At 49.5% G+C, this 13693-nt stretch overlaps 1 protein-coding gene and 1 non-coding gene across 3 annotated transcripts in view; one reads left to right on the top strand and one right to left on the bottom strand.

Moving 5' to 3' along the window:
- Nucleotides 1–10782, top strand: part of ZC3HC1 (zinc finger, C3HC-type containing 1) — a 24789-nt gene extending 14007 nt beyond the window's left edge. The window contains exons 6-10 of one of the 2 annotated variants that reach the window (XM_015408746.1): nucleotides 386–543; nucleotides 3213–3456; nucleotides 6271–6489; nucleotides 8602–8811; nucleotides 10436–10782. In XM_015408746.1, coding sequence (XP_015264232.1) covers nucleotides 386–543; nucleotides 3213–3456; nucleotides 6271–6489; nucleotides 8602–8811; nucleotides 10436–10510 — 906 coding nt within the window. In that variant the 3' untranslated portion in view covers nucleotides 10511–10782. Of the gene's footprint in view, nucleotides 1–385; nucleotides 544–3212; nucleotides 3457–6267; nucleotides 6490–8601; nucleotides 8812–10435 lie in introns of both variants that reach the window. The other variant, XM_015408745.1, reaches the window with a different exon arrangement.
- A 1367-nt stretch (nucleotides 10783–12149) lies between these two features.
- TRNAD-GUC lies at nucleotides 12150–12221 on the bottom strand. Its single transcript has one exon. It is a non-coding gene; the product is annotated as a tRNA-Asp (tRNA).
- Between the last annotated feature and the right edge of the window lie 1472 nt (nucleotides 12222–13693).

Raw genomic sequence — 13693 nt, 5'->3', positions numbered from 1 at the left:
CAATCCAAAACAGTCCAGTGGAGCCTGAGCGGTGGGTGTTGCCTTCTGACACACTTCCGGTGATGTCAGGGGGTGTGGCATATGCAAATGAGTTATGCTAATGAGCTCCTGCACCTCTTTTTCTACGGAATGACCCCTGGTAAAATGTGACGTCACCTTTGCGGTCTGTAAAGGGAACATTCCACTCCACCACCTCCCACTGCTCTGTTACATCAACCAAGCTTTGTGCTCCTGGCCAGCACTGGCTTGGGGAAACGTGGCAGTTTTCAGCCACTTCCTGTCCACGGGCAGGCGTCTGGTAGCCCATCTGGTGAACTGAACAGAGGGCAGCAGGCACCCTCGCGGCATGTGCCAGCTCACCGTCTGTTTGTTTCCCTCTCCCAAGTCCTTGTCCGAAGAGAAGATCAGCCTCCTGCTCCATCTGATCGAGGAGGAACTCGACTGCAAAGCGGAGGGCGGGAAGCCCGCCACGAAGCGCCCTTCGGACCTCCTCCAGGTCCACATCCCTGCCTGCGTCTTGGCCTTCTGCGGCTGGACTAGCAGGTACGTCGGTGGCCGGAGTCCCAGGAGGGCTTGTGAAGCTCACAGAAGCCTGCCTGTACTGTCTCTGAGAGGCCGTGCTGGGTCAGACCAGTGAGGGTCCACCTAGTCCAGCATCCTGTCCCACACAGGGGCCAACCAGTTCCTCTGGAGGGCCAACAACAGGGCACAGAGGCCGAGGATTAGATGGGTTTACTATTGATTTTTATAAAGAAACAATAGATATAATTGGCCCAGAAATGAAAAAAGTATTCAATAATATTTTAAAAGGGGGAAGGGCTCCAGATACGTGGAAACTAGCGGAAATAGTAGTGATTGAAAAACCACAGAAGGACCCTACAGAGGTAGGCGCATACAGACCTATCAGTTTATTAAATTTAGATTATAAAATATTGACAAAGATTTTGGCAAAACGCTTGGAAAAGGCACTTCCCAAAATAATCAAAGAAGATCAATATGGATTTATAAGTGGAAGATATATTGGACACCCAATACGAAACGTGATAAACGTGTTAACAAGTAGGCCAAAAGGGAAATTAGCCTTATTGAAATTAGATGTATACAAGGCCTTCGATACTATAAGACATAAATTTTTATGGAATATTATGATAAAGGCAGGAATAGGAGACAAGTTCGTGAGGGTGCTCCAAGAATTATATAGAGGAGGTAAAGCAGTAGTTAGGGTGAATGATGGAGTTTCAGAACAATTCAATATACAACGGGGAGTTAAACAAGGGTGCCCAATATCACCATTATTATTTGTGTTGGGAATGGAATACTTGGCAGATAGGATAAGAAACTCTGTCAGGATACAAGGATATAAAAAGGGTAAGGAAGAAATTAAAATAAATATGTATGCAGATGACATTCTGTTAGTATTAGTAGAACCATTGGAGGGAGTAAGAGAACTTTCAATTATTTTGAGAGACTTTAGAGAGGAATCTGGATTGGGAGTTAATATGGACAAGTCGGAAATATTGTTCTGGAACGTAAGTGGAGAGGAAAAGAAAGAAATAGTGGAAATGACAAAGATGGACCCTAAGAGAAAACAAATCAAATACTTGGGGGTGAAGATTATTAAAAATGTGGATAAGATACCTGATGTGAATTATAAGGAGGTATGGAGGAAGATTAAGAAAGATATGAGAGCTTGGAAAAATAAGAACTTGTCTATCCTAAGTAAGGTTAGGGCAGTCAAAATGTTTTTAATTCCAAAATTATTATATCTATTTCAAGTAATTGCGCTCCCGATAAGGAGGAAGTGGTTTAAAACATGGAATAAGGTATTTAAAAACTGGGTTTTTGGAAGCAAAAGGCCTAGAACTCCAGACATAGTAAATTATGCACCAAAAGAAGAGATGGGATGGGCGATACCAAATTTGGAACTGTATTATGAGGCATTTCAATTGAAATATTTAATAGAGATTGGATATAGTGATAGAGTTAAATGGGTGAGGCTGGAAAATGAGATAAATAATAGAATAGGAAGAGAGGGGATTTTTTGTGGCGAGGTGCAGATGGCGTATAAGAAGGCGATTGGACCAAGGAAAATAGCTCTAGGTATCTGGAAAAGTTGGAAAAGGAAATGGTTGCCAGGCTATTCAAAATGGATGCCATTAAAATATATAAATAAGGAATTTACCGATATGGGGTGGTGGAAGAAATTACAAGAATGCGGTTTTTATTGGCTAAAAGATATGTTTGTTGAAGGAGGAACTTTAATTGCAAAAAACAATTTTTCAGAGAAAGTCGGAAAGCAGTACTGGTTAGAGGTGCAAGGACTATACAATTTAGTTAAATCTGAAAGATTAGAGGGGATAAGCAGGGAGAGAACAGAAATTGATGAAATATTAAGCAGAAGACAAGTAAAAGAAAAAGGGATAGCGGGGGCATTATATAAATTGAATAGAGATAAAGAATTGGTGAGGAAATTTATATGGAAATGGTATAGAACTCCGGCTCAGATAGCGTATATGATTAAAGGAACGAATCCAAAGTGTTGGCACTGTGGCCAAGAAGTAGGTCTATACGCCCATATGTGGTGGGAATGTAAAGTGGTTAAGGAATTTTGGCAAAAGATTGTAAGGGTTATCTATGATTTATTTCAAGTTAATATAGAGATTAATAGGGACTTGCCTATTTCTGGAATATTGGGAAATAAAAAAGTGGAAAGAAATAAACGGGAGTTATATAAAATTATGGTTTTAGCCGGGATGGCTGTAATAGCATTGGGATGGAGGGATAGGCACAAATGGACAATGGAAAATTGGAATAATTATGTCTTTGAACGCGTACAATTAGATATATTTGCACAGATAATTACTGAAGAGACATGGGAGGAGAAATGTCAAAAGATTACAAATAAATGGGTGGGATATAAGGAATGGGTGGAAAGGGGGGAAGCCAATCCAAATATCCAAATACGAATGAAGAATCTGTGCACACGGTTACAAATATGAAGATACTATAAAGGAGGGAGGGGGGAGGGAGGGGGGGTAAAAGGATAGCACAATGATTTAATGTAAGAGTATGTATATAAGCTGCAATAATTATAATAAATAAAAATTTATGAATGTGCGTGCGTTTGCACATCACGTTAAAATTACATATCTGTGCACATCAGATGATTTTGCTTTGATTCTTGACTCTCTTCCTTGGTTCCCACCCCCCAGCCCTTCCTCCGGATCCATCCCTCTCCCCTTGATCACCTGCTGCCGCTGCATGAGGAAGGTGGGGCTTTGGGGCTTCCACCAGGCGGAGTGCACTGCACCGGAGACGGACCCGCCCGCCGGCCTGATGGCCACCCCCCCCAATCCGACCGACGGGCGATCGGACAAAGTCCCGGCGGTCCCCACCTCTCCACGCCGGATGATCACCCGAAGCCAGGATACAACTTTCCCTCTGGGCTGTGAACAGGTAGGCCTTGAGTGCTTCATCCGTCCTTGGGAAGGATAGACGTCCATCATCTGACTAGATTCAGCGCAAGCCAAAGGAAAGGGCGACGGTAACTGGGGGTAACCAGTTTGGTGTCGTGGTTAAGTACGCGGACTCTAATCTGGGAGAGCCGGGTTGGATTCCCCACTCCTCCACTTGCACCTGGGTGGATGACCTTGGGCAAGCCGTAGTTCTGATAAGAGCTGTCTTTGAAAAAGAGCCGTTTCTGTCAAGAGCTCTCTCAGCCCCACCTACCTTACAGGGTTTCTGTTGTGGGGAGGGGAAGGGGAAGAGAGTTCGTGAGCCGCTCTGGGACTCCTTTGGGTAGTGAAGGGCAGGGTATAAATCCATCCTCCTCCTCCTCTTATTCTTCTTCTTCTTGAGCGCCAGTTTGGGTGTAGTGGTTAAGTGCGCGGACTCTAATCTGGGAGAACCAGGTTTGATTCCCCACTCCTCCACTTGCACCTGGGTGGATGACCTTGGGCAAGCCATAGTTCTGATAAGAGCTGTCTTTGAAAAAGAGCCGTTTCTGTCAAGAGCTCTCTCAGCCCCACCTGCCTCACAGGGTGTCTGTGGTGGGGAGGGGAAGGGGAAGAGAGTTCGTGAGCCGCTCTGGGACTCCTTTGGGTAGCGAAGGGCAGGGTATAAATCCAATCTCTTCTTTTCTTCTTCTTCTTCTAACTCTCTCCTAAAGGTTTAGAAAAAGGAAATTGAAGGGATTGCCCTTGCTAGATTAGATGGAAGGGTCCATTGAGTCCAGAATCTTCCTTCCGATGGTGGATGGTTGCGGGGAGCGCACAAGCAGTTCACCAAGATGACAGCATTCCTCTGCTATTTAACTATTTATTAAAACGTTTATCCCCAGGCTTTCCTTGTGGTTCAAGGTTTTCTCGTAGCATCTGATATTTAGAGTTACTGCCTGTTAACATGGTGGTTCCATTAAATTAGCGCCGTCTTCATGGAAGAGGGCTCGAATCCTTGTTGGTGTCGTTTTTATAATCATCTAGGATTCTAGGCCAGTGGTGAATTCTGGAATTAAATGATGGGACATTTTACGTGGTGACCTCAGGTACAAGGTGTTCCGGGCAGGGTGCTAGGCATGATCTCCGACCTTCCAAGGAAAGTGGTTCCTAAACTTCTCCAGGCATCACTTGGGGGGGGGGGGTGTCACACAACTGCATTTGTCACTTGATGGCTACATCATCAGGTGTTGGCTTGCATCTGTGAATGGACAGAGTTCCCACACTGCCTTGCTTCGAGCGTGGTCCATTTCAAAGGAGGCCACTTGCCGGTTCGACTTTGGAGGGTCATGTGATATTCCTGCCTGAGAATCCTCCTTGATCCGCTGTAGTGTGGTCTGGAGCACAAAATCGTTTCCCAATGCAAGCGGTCTCCCTGTACTCTGAGCCTTTTGCCGCATGCTGCTCTCCCAAGTGTTTGTTGGCAGCAGTGTTCCCTCTAAGATGAATTAAAGTGAGCTAGGCTCACAGTTTTCTAGCCTCCGGCTCACACATTTCTGTCTTCGCTCAGGAAGGGATGGCTCCAGAGCAAACTAATTTATGCTCACTCACAACTTGGAGGCCAGGAGCTCACAAAGTAGAAATTTTGCTCGCAGGACTCCACAGCTTGGAGGGAGAATTGGTTGGGAGTGGAGACAGTAATTTTTGCTCCTCTTCTTTGTGGGATCCCTGTTTCTATCGGGGTGATGCCAACTTGAATTTCCACAAAGGTCTAGTGCACCTGTCTCATGCCTCCTTTCCGCACCCTAACATTACAGTCTTCTGAGGTGAACAAGGATTGTATGGACTTCTAAGGTAACATACAAGAACAACGCTTCATCAACAGGCAACTATTCACAAACATTTTGATAAAGCTTCTCGTAATGCTTCACAGCAAGTTCCAACTGCTGATGTTGCCTCTGAAAACCTACATAGCTATTCACAAATAGAGATGTGAAGGCCCAGAAAAAAACCCAGAAAAAATCGGGGGGAAACCGGGGGGTTTTCCATTTTGTTCCTGAAGCCTTTTTTGTTTATTTCCGAAAAAATTGAAAAAAGAAAAGAAAAAAAATTGATATGGAACATTTTATTTTAACATGATGAATAAAATATTTTAAGACAAGGTGTTCAAATATTTTCCAGATCATTTCTAAAAAATAGGTATGGTATCAGATTGATCTAATTTCTGTGCACTGAGGACAAGCAAGTCCTAGGTTACAAACTGAACTCTCCAATGCAAGAACAAGATGCATTTCTTCCTTTAGGAGGTGCTATTGTCACAAGAAAAGAAAAAGGTTTCAGTTCTGTTTTTGCATGTGGGTGGGTATTCTGTTTGTAATCATTGTTTGGATACACTATACTTTTAATATGCTAGTTGTGATCATTTCATGCCAAGTGAAAATGTCCATAGTCATATTTTATGTTCCTAAAGTAACAGAATGACTTTCAGTCTGGAAAAGAAAAAAGAAGTGCTAATGTGGCCATTTTTTTTCAATTTTTCCGAACATTTCTGTTTTTTTCAAAAAACCCAAAAAACCTGGGGGAAAAACGGGTTTTTCCCCGAGCTTCAAAATTTCCAGAAATTCTACATCTCTATTCACAAAACATTTTGATGAGGCTTCTCATAAAGCGTCACAACAATTGTTCATGCACCTTCCCTTAGAAGCCCGCACAATCCTTGTTCACCTCGGATGTTATCGTTCTGAATAGACATATCATTTAAGCTGTTTCTTTCATGCCGATGGAGGAAGAGCTACGAAACAAAATCAGTATCTGGATTCCTTTCTGCCCCCAGCAGCAGGAGAAGAGCCCGTCCCCAGGGATCAGCCGCATGCGGAGCTGGGACAGCTCGAGCTCCAGCGAACGGCTGGATGGGGAAGCGGCCAGCCCCACCCCCCGGAGCCGCCCCGTGACCCGCAGCATGGGGCAAGGCGAAGCCAGCGGCCTGGGCGCGGAGGTGCCGTCCAGCCCCCACCGGAAGGCCAAGAGGGCACGCCTCTGCTCCTCCAGCAGCTCGGTGAGTGTGCGGCAGAGCAAACGGGCAAGGATGTTACCTGCCTCGGGGGACCTTCCACCACTGAACCACGGCCTTTCCCCGTGGCTGTTAAAGAACCGTTGGGGGAAGGGGGGAGACAGTCCTGCCTCCCTTTGAAACTGCTCCTCTTTCTGAGCCAGTTTGGTGTCGTGGTTAAGTGCGCGAACTCTAATCTGGGAGAACCCGATTTGATTCCCCACTCCTCCACTTGCACCTGGCTGGATGACCTTGGGCAAGCCGTGGTTCTGATAAGAGCTGTTCTATGAAAAAGAGCACTTTCTGTCAGAGCTCTCTCAGCCCCACCGACCTCACAGGGTGTCTGTGGTGGGGAGGGGAAGGGAAGGGAGGTTGTCAGCCGCTCTGAGACTCCTTTGGGTAGTGAAGGGCGGGGGTAGAAATCCAATCTCCTCCTCTTCTCCTTCTCCTCTTCATTTGGAACTGCTAGTTTGGTGTAGTGGTGAAGTGCACGGACTCTAATCTGGGAGAACCAGGTTTGATTCCCCACTCCTCCACTTGCACCTGGCTGGATGACCTTGGGCAAGCCGTAGTTCTCTCAGAGCTGTTTTTGAAAACAGAGCAGTTTCTGTCAGAGCTCTCTCAGCCCCACCTACCTCACAGGGGTGTCTGTTGTGGGGAGGGGGAGGGAAAGGCGCTTGTCAGCTGCTCTGAGACACCTTTGGGTAGTGAAGGGCCATGGGGTATAAACCCAATCTAATCTCTTCTTCTTCTTCTTCTTTTACGTACTTACTTCATTTATATACCCTGCACTTCTCCTCAGTAGGGACCCAAAGCCACTCACACCGTTCTCCTCTCCTCCATTTTATGCCCACAACAACCCTGTGGGGTAGGTCAGGCTGACTGAGTACGCCTGGCCCCAGGTCCAGTGTTCCCTCTAAGCTGAGTGAGTGTGAGCTAGCTCACAGTTTTTTAGCCTCCAGCTCATGGATTTTTGTCTTTGCTCAGGGAGGAGGGCCCCAGAGCAAACTGATTTATGCAGCAGCCAAATCGCTCGCTCACCACTTTCGTGCCAGTAGCTCACAAAGAAGAATTTTTGCTCACGAGACTCCGCAGCTTAGAGGGAGCATTGCCCAGGTCCCTCAGCAAGCTTCTGTGGTATGAGTGGGGATTTGAGAGCCAGTTTGGTGTAGTGGTCAGGAGCGCGGACGCTAATCTGGGAGAACTGGCTTTGATTCCCCACTTCTCCTCCACATGCAGCTGCCAGTGTGACCTTGGGTCAGTCACAAGTTCTCTCAGAGCTGTTCTCTCAAGGGCAGTCCTCGAAAGAGCTCTCTCGGCCCCACCTACCTCGCAGGGCGTGTGTTGTGGGGAGGGGAAGGGACAGGAAGCCGCTCTGAGACTCCTTCGGGCAGTGAAAGGCGGGGTATGAATCCAATCTCCTCCTCCTCCTCCTCTTCTTCTCCTCCTCCTTCTTCTCCTCTTCTCAGCCCCACCTACCTCACAGGGTGTCTGTTGTGGGGAGGGGAAGGGAAAGGAGTTTGTGAGCCGCTCTGAGACTCCTTCGGGGAGTGGAGGGCCATGGGGTATAAATCCAGTCTCTTCTTCTCTCAAGAGCAGTTCTCAAGAGAGCTCTCTCAGCCCCACCTGCCTCCCAGCGTGTCTGTGGTGGGGAGGGGAAGGGAAAGGAGTTTGTGAGCCGCTCTGAGACTCCTTCAGGCAGTGAAAGGCGGGGTATGAATCCAATCTCCTCCTCCTCCTCCTCTTCTTCTCCTCCTCCTCCTTCTCCTCCTCTCAGCCTCACCTCCCTCACAGGGTGTCTGTGGTGGGGAGGGGAAGGGAAAGGAGTTTGTGAGCCGCTCTGAGACTCCTTCGGGGAGTGGAGGGCCATGGGCTATAAATCCAGTCTATTCTTCTCTCAAGAGCAGTTCTCAAGAGAGCTCTCTCAGCCCCACCGACTTCCCAGGGTGTCTGTTGTGGGGAGGGGAAGGAAATTGTAAGCCGCTTTGAGACTCCTTCAGGTAGTGAAGGGCAGAGTATAAATCCAATCTCTCCTCCTCCTCCTCCTCCTCCTTGAACCCGGGTCTCTCAGATACTCGTCCAGCACTCTTAACCTCTATACCTCACTGTGTCCCTCAGGATTCATCTCCCCGAAGCTTCTTCAACCCTGTCTCCCAGCACCGCGACTGGTGTCCTTGGGTCAACACGGTGAAGGAGACAGAAACCTCTGGGAACAGCGAAGACCAAGCGGACGGAACACCCAGAAAGTCAGATCTCGGCTGGCAAGCGGTCCTGAAGGTTCTCCTCTCTTCCAAGCAGACCGACGGTCTGGCGGATACGGCGTCTGAGGTAAGAACTCCTCCTTCAGGGCCCCGGGGCATGATGGATGCTGTACAGCACGGTTCGCCAACCCTTTTGAGCCCGCAGGTGCGTTTGTAATCCTGACACGACATGGTGGGCGCAGCCACAAAATGGCCGCCACCGGAGGCAAAGCCAGCCACAAAATGGCCGCCACCCAACACCAAACCAGACCTTTCATCAAGGTTGTTGCAACTTCCCTTCAGTTACATAGTGAACATCCTTGTGCTAGGGTGGCAGCTGCTGCCAAAGTAATGTTTTTAAAAATCTGCACAGCCTATCAAATCTCCAATGGCCAATCAAATCTCCAGTAGTTAATTCGGAAGTCTTGTTGGGAAAACCTTTGCCTGTCCCCACCCACTTCCTTAAGAATCTTGCGGGTGCCAGAAAAGGTGTCAGTAGGGACGGTGGAAACCATGGTAGCGACCCCTGCCGTACAGAATGGATGTGGCTTTTGCCTCTGAGCGCTTGCAATAGTCGAATGGCCATTGTATATCTCAAAATGGAAGACGGCCAAAAAAACCCACAAGGCCTTCCTCTGATAAGAACATCGGGCCCTGCTGGATCAGACCAGCAGTCCATCTAGTACCAGCCTCCCGTCTCACACAGCGGCCAACCAGTTCCTCTGGAGGGCCAACAACAGAGAATGGAGGCCGAGACCTTCATAAGGACATGAGGAGAGTCCTGTTGGATCGGACCTGTGGTCCATCTCGTCCAGCATCCTGCCTCACACAGGGGCCAACCAGTTCCTCTGGAGGGCCAACAACAGGGCAGAGAGGCCGAGGCCTTCATAAGAACATCAGAAGAGCCCTGCTGGATCAGACCAGTGAGGGTCCATCTAGTCCAGCCTCCTGCCTCACATAGTGGCCAACCAGTTCCTGTGTAGAGGGCCAACAACAGGGTTGAGAGGCCGAGGCCTTCTTAAGAACATCACTCCTGCTGGATCAAACCAGTGAGTGTTCATCTAATCCAGCATCCTGTCTCACACAGTGGCCAGCCAGTTCCCCTGGAGGGCCAACAATAGGGCATAGAGGTCGAGGCCTTCATAATAACATCAGAAGAGCCCTGCTCGATCAGACCAGTGAGGGTCCATCTAGTCCAGCATCCTGCCTCACACAGTGGCCAACCAGTTCCTTTGGAGGGCCAGCAACAGGGCAGAGAGGCCGAATTCCTTCATTAGAACATCAGAAGAGCCCTGCTGGATCAGACCAGCGGTCCATCTAGCCTAGCTTCCTGTTACACACAGTGGCCAACCAGTTCCTCTGGAGGGCCAGCAATAGGGCAGAGAGGCCGAGTTCCTTCATTAGAACATCAGAAGAGCCCTGCTGGATCAGACCAGTGAGGGTCCATCCAGTCCAGCCTCCTGTCTCACACAGGGGCCAACCAGTTCCTCTGGAGGGCCAACCACAGCATAGAAGTTGAGACCTTCCGCTTGTGTTGCCTCCTGGCACTGATATTCAGAGGCTGACTGTCCCTGAACACGGAGGTTCCTTTTTAGTCACCATGACTGGTAGCTCCTGAATACACCCAAATCCCAAAGTAACTGGCCATTTTCAGGACAGGGATGCAGAAGTCTCAGATGTTCTTCTCTTTGTCTCTCTCCCTCACACTATAGAGCCTCTCGGTGAAATCCAGCAAGGTGTTCCGGATCTTCCGACAGTGGGAAGCGGCCTCTTCCTCCAGCCTTTGATGGCGCCAAGGAAACGCGCATGCTGGGGTGGGACTTCTGTTTGTGTCGTTTTTAATAGAAAAAGACTGTGCTGTGCGTGGGAGCCAAGGCCGTCTGGAGAAGAACCCGCCTTGCAGACCAGGGCGATTTTCGAGGGTCGCACGGAATCCTCAACTGTCAGCTGCCGTTTTCCTTTCTCCTTTGGCTTCCCACGAGTGTTTCCAGAAGCCTTTGTGGCTGGCAGCCAATGGCCGGGGCAGTTCTCCACTTCACAGTGGCCATGGGGGGGGGGGGAATTCTATGGGGCGCCGTCGTCCCAACAAAGCATCGATCCATCCGTGCAGGAAGAAATGAAGACGGACGGCTCACTCCTCGTATTGCGTGCCGGGGCATTTCTGCGCTGTCGATCTCCTTTCACTTTCCCGCCCCGGTTGCGAGGGATTCCGGGAGCCGTCGGTCTGGGCCTTCAGGGATTGGACGGATTGTTCTCGGCACCTGTGCCTAATGACAGTTCCCAGCATCCTGTGTGTGTGTGTGTGGGGGGTGGTATTATGGGATTTAAAGTTCATTGGTACCGTGCATTCCTCCTCTTAAGTTGACCCGTCCCGTTTCTCTAGCTGAGCTCAGGGCCAAGCTGTGTGATGCCGAAATTCTCAAGCCGGAGCTGGTATAATCTGGCCCTTTAAAAGTCGCTGGTGGGGACGGGGGAGGGGACACAATACGTCAGGGATGTGACCGGGGAAAGAGGAGGGGCCAAACAGCACGGAGGGTGAGAGTTACCCCCGCCCCCGTACCCAAGTGATATCTTGGAGGCCCAAAGCACACATCTGGCGCTCTAACTGGCGAACTCCAGCATCGTTCGCAGTCTGGCCTAAAACCGGTCCCGCCCCCCCGCCCCCCTTACACCACCTCCGTGTTAACTGCTCGTTTGATATTTACTGTCAATAAAACATTTCACTGCCTTTTTATTTTTATAACCTCTCGGTGTCGTTCTTGGGCACAGAACCGGTGGGAATTCTCGTCTTCTCTTCCGGGAATCATAGAATGTTAGAGTTGGAAGGGACTTTGCGGGTCATCTAGTCCAACCCCCTGCCCTCTGCAGGAGCAGAGCCGAAAGACAGCCCTACGACATAAAGGTGGTCGTCCAGCCTCCACTTGAAAACGTCCAGCGAAGGAGCATCCACCACCTCCCGAGGCAGACTGTTCCACTGCTCAACCACCCTTATAGCGAGGAAGTCTCTCCTGATATTTAGCCAGTAACGACTCCCCCAAGTTTGCTAAAAAAATCTGTTTCCTGTCTGTGTAGCCCCCATCTGCAGATTTAGCTATCTGCAGGGGGGGCACACATGCCTGATAGTATATAGACAGCTTTAAAGGAAGATTAGACATACATGAAGCTGCCTTCTACTGAATCAGACCATCGGTCTATCGAGGTCAGTATTGGGTACTCAGACCGGCAGTGGCTCTCCAGGGTTTCAGGGTGAGGTCTTTCCCATCACTTCCTGCCTGGTCCTTTTTAACTGGAGATGCTGGGGACTGAACCTGGGACCTTCTGCATGCCAAGCAGAGGCTCTGCCACTGATCCAAAGCCCCTCTTCACAGCTCTCCAGGGTCTCAGGCTGAGGTCTTTCCCATCACCTCCTGCCTGGTCCTTTTTAGCTGGAAATGCCGGGGATTGAACCTGGGACCTTCCGCATGACAGGCAGAGGCTCTGCCACTGAGCCACAGCCCCTCTTTACAGCTCTCCAGGGTCTCAGGCTGGGGTCTTTCCCATCACCTCCTGTCTGGTCCTTCTAACTGGAGATGCCGGGGATTGAACCCGGGACCTTCTGCATACCAAGCAGAGGCTCCACCTCTGAGTCACAGCCCCTCTTTACAGCTCTCCAGGGTGTCAGGCGGAGGTCTTTCCCGTCACCTATTGCCCGGTCCTTTTAACTAGAGATAGCAGGGATTGAACCTGGGACCTTCCGTGTGTAAAGCAGAGGCTCTGCCATTGAGCCACCGCCTCCCCTCCAGACATATTTAGAATAATAAGATCATAGAGTTGGAAGGGACCTCCAGGGTCATCTAGTCCAACCCTGAGCACAATGCAGGAAATTCACAAACGCCTTCCCCCCCACACCCCCAGTGACTGCTGTTCCATGCCCAGAAGATGACAAGAAACAAGGCAATTGGTCATTCGATGGACTTTAGTCATCGTAGATAAATGGAGCCTCCAGGTTCAGAGGCAGTGTATCTCTGAATCACAGAGAGGCAGCCCTAGAGGGAAGCACTGTGTGTGGTCTTCACTTCCTGTTTGTGGCCTTCCTGGAGGCAGCTGGGTGGCCTCTGTGAGAACTGTGGTGCACAAAACTGCTTCAAGCTGCTGGTTTTGACCTTTAAAGCCCTATATGGGCCAATGTTCCCTCTAAGCTGTGGAGTCTTATGAGCAAAAATTCTGCTTTGTGAGTTACTGGCTTTAAAGTTGTGAGCCAGTAACTCACAATTTGGCTACTGCATAAATCAGTTTGCTCTGGAGCCTCCCTTCCTGAGCTAAGACAAAAATCTGTGAGCTGGAGGCTAAAAAATTGTGAGCTAGCTCACACTAACTCAGCTTAGAGGGAACACTGGTTGGGGCCTGTCTGCTTGAGGGACTGCCTTTCCCCACATGTTCCCCAGAGAGCACTGAGATCAGGTTCTCAAAACCGCTTGATCCTACCCAGACTGAAAGATGCCAGACTGGCCTCTTCTAGGGCCAGGGCCTTCTCAGTAGCAGCTCCATACTGGTGGAAAGAGCTCCCGGAAGACATCAGGGCCCTGTGGGACCTTTGACAGTTCCGCAGTGCCTGCAGAACGGAGCTCTTCCATCAAGTCTTCGATTAGGAGCCGCTACCAACAACATTGAACTGGGATAAGAGGAGCAGTGGCACCGGGGATTTATCCCCTGGTTAAACATCTGAGCTGAACAGGACTGCTGTCAGTTCAAGCCCCGCACTGGTGTGAGCTACCAGCCGTGTCCCCAGCTCGCCGTCCACCCAGCGGTTCGAAAGCTTCGGCGAGTAGATAAAATGGGTACCACTCCTTAGAGAGGGTGGGCACACTTAACCCCCTCGGTGGGAAGTGTTAGCCGACAAACGGAAGTTCCGCGCATAAGATCAAAAGCCGAGAGAGAGAGATCTATGCAGCATCAAAGAAAAGCCTGCAATGGGCCATTCTGGCCAGACG

Source organism: Gekko japonicus, unplaced genomic scaffold (assembly GCF_001447785.1).
Source record: "Gekko japonicus isolate JY-2015 unplaced genomic scaffold, Gekko_japonicus_V1.1 scaffold2519, whole genome shotgun sequence".
Lineage (NCBI taxonomy): Eukaryota > Metazoa > Chordata > Lepidosauria > Squamata > Gekkonidae > Gekko > Gekko japonicus.
The sequence above is the reverse complement of the archived record's forward strand: the minus strand, read 5'-3'. Positions and strand labels throughout refer to the sequence as shown.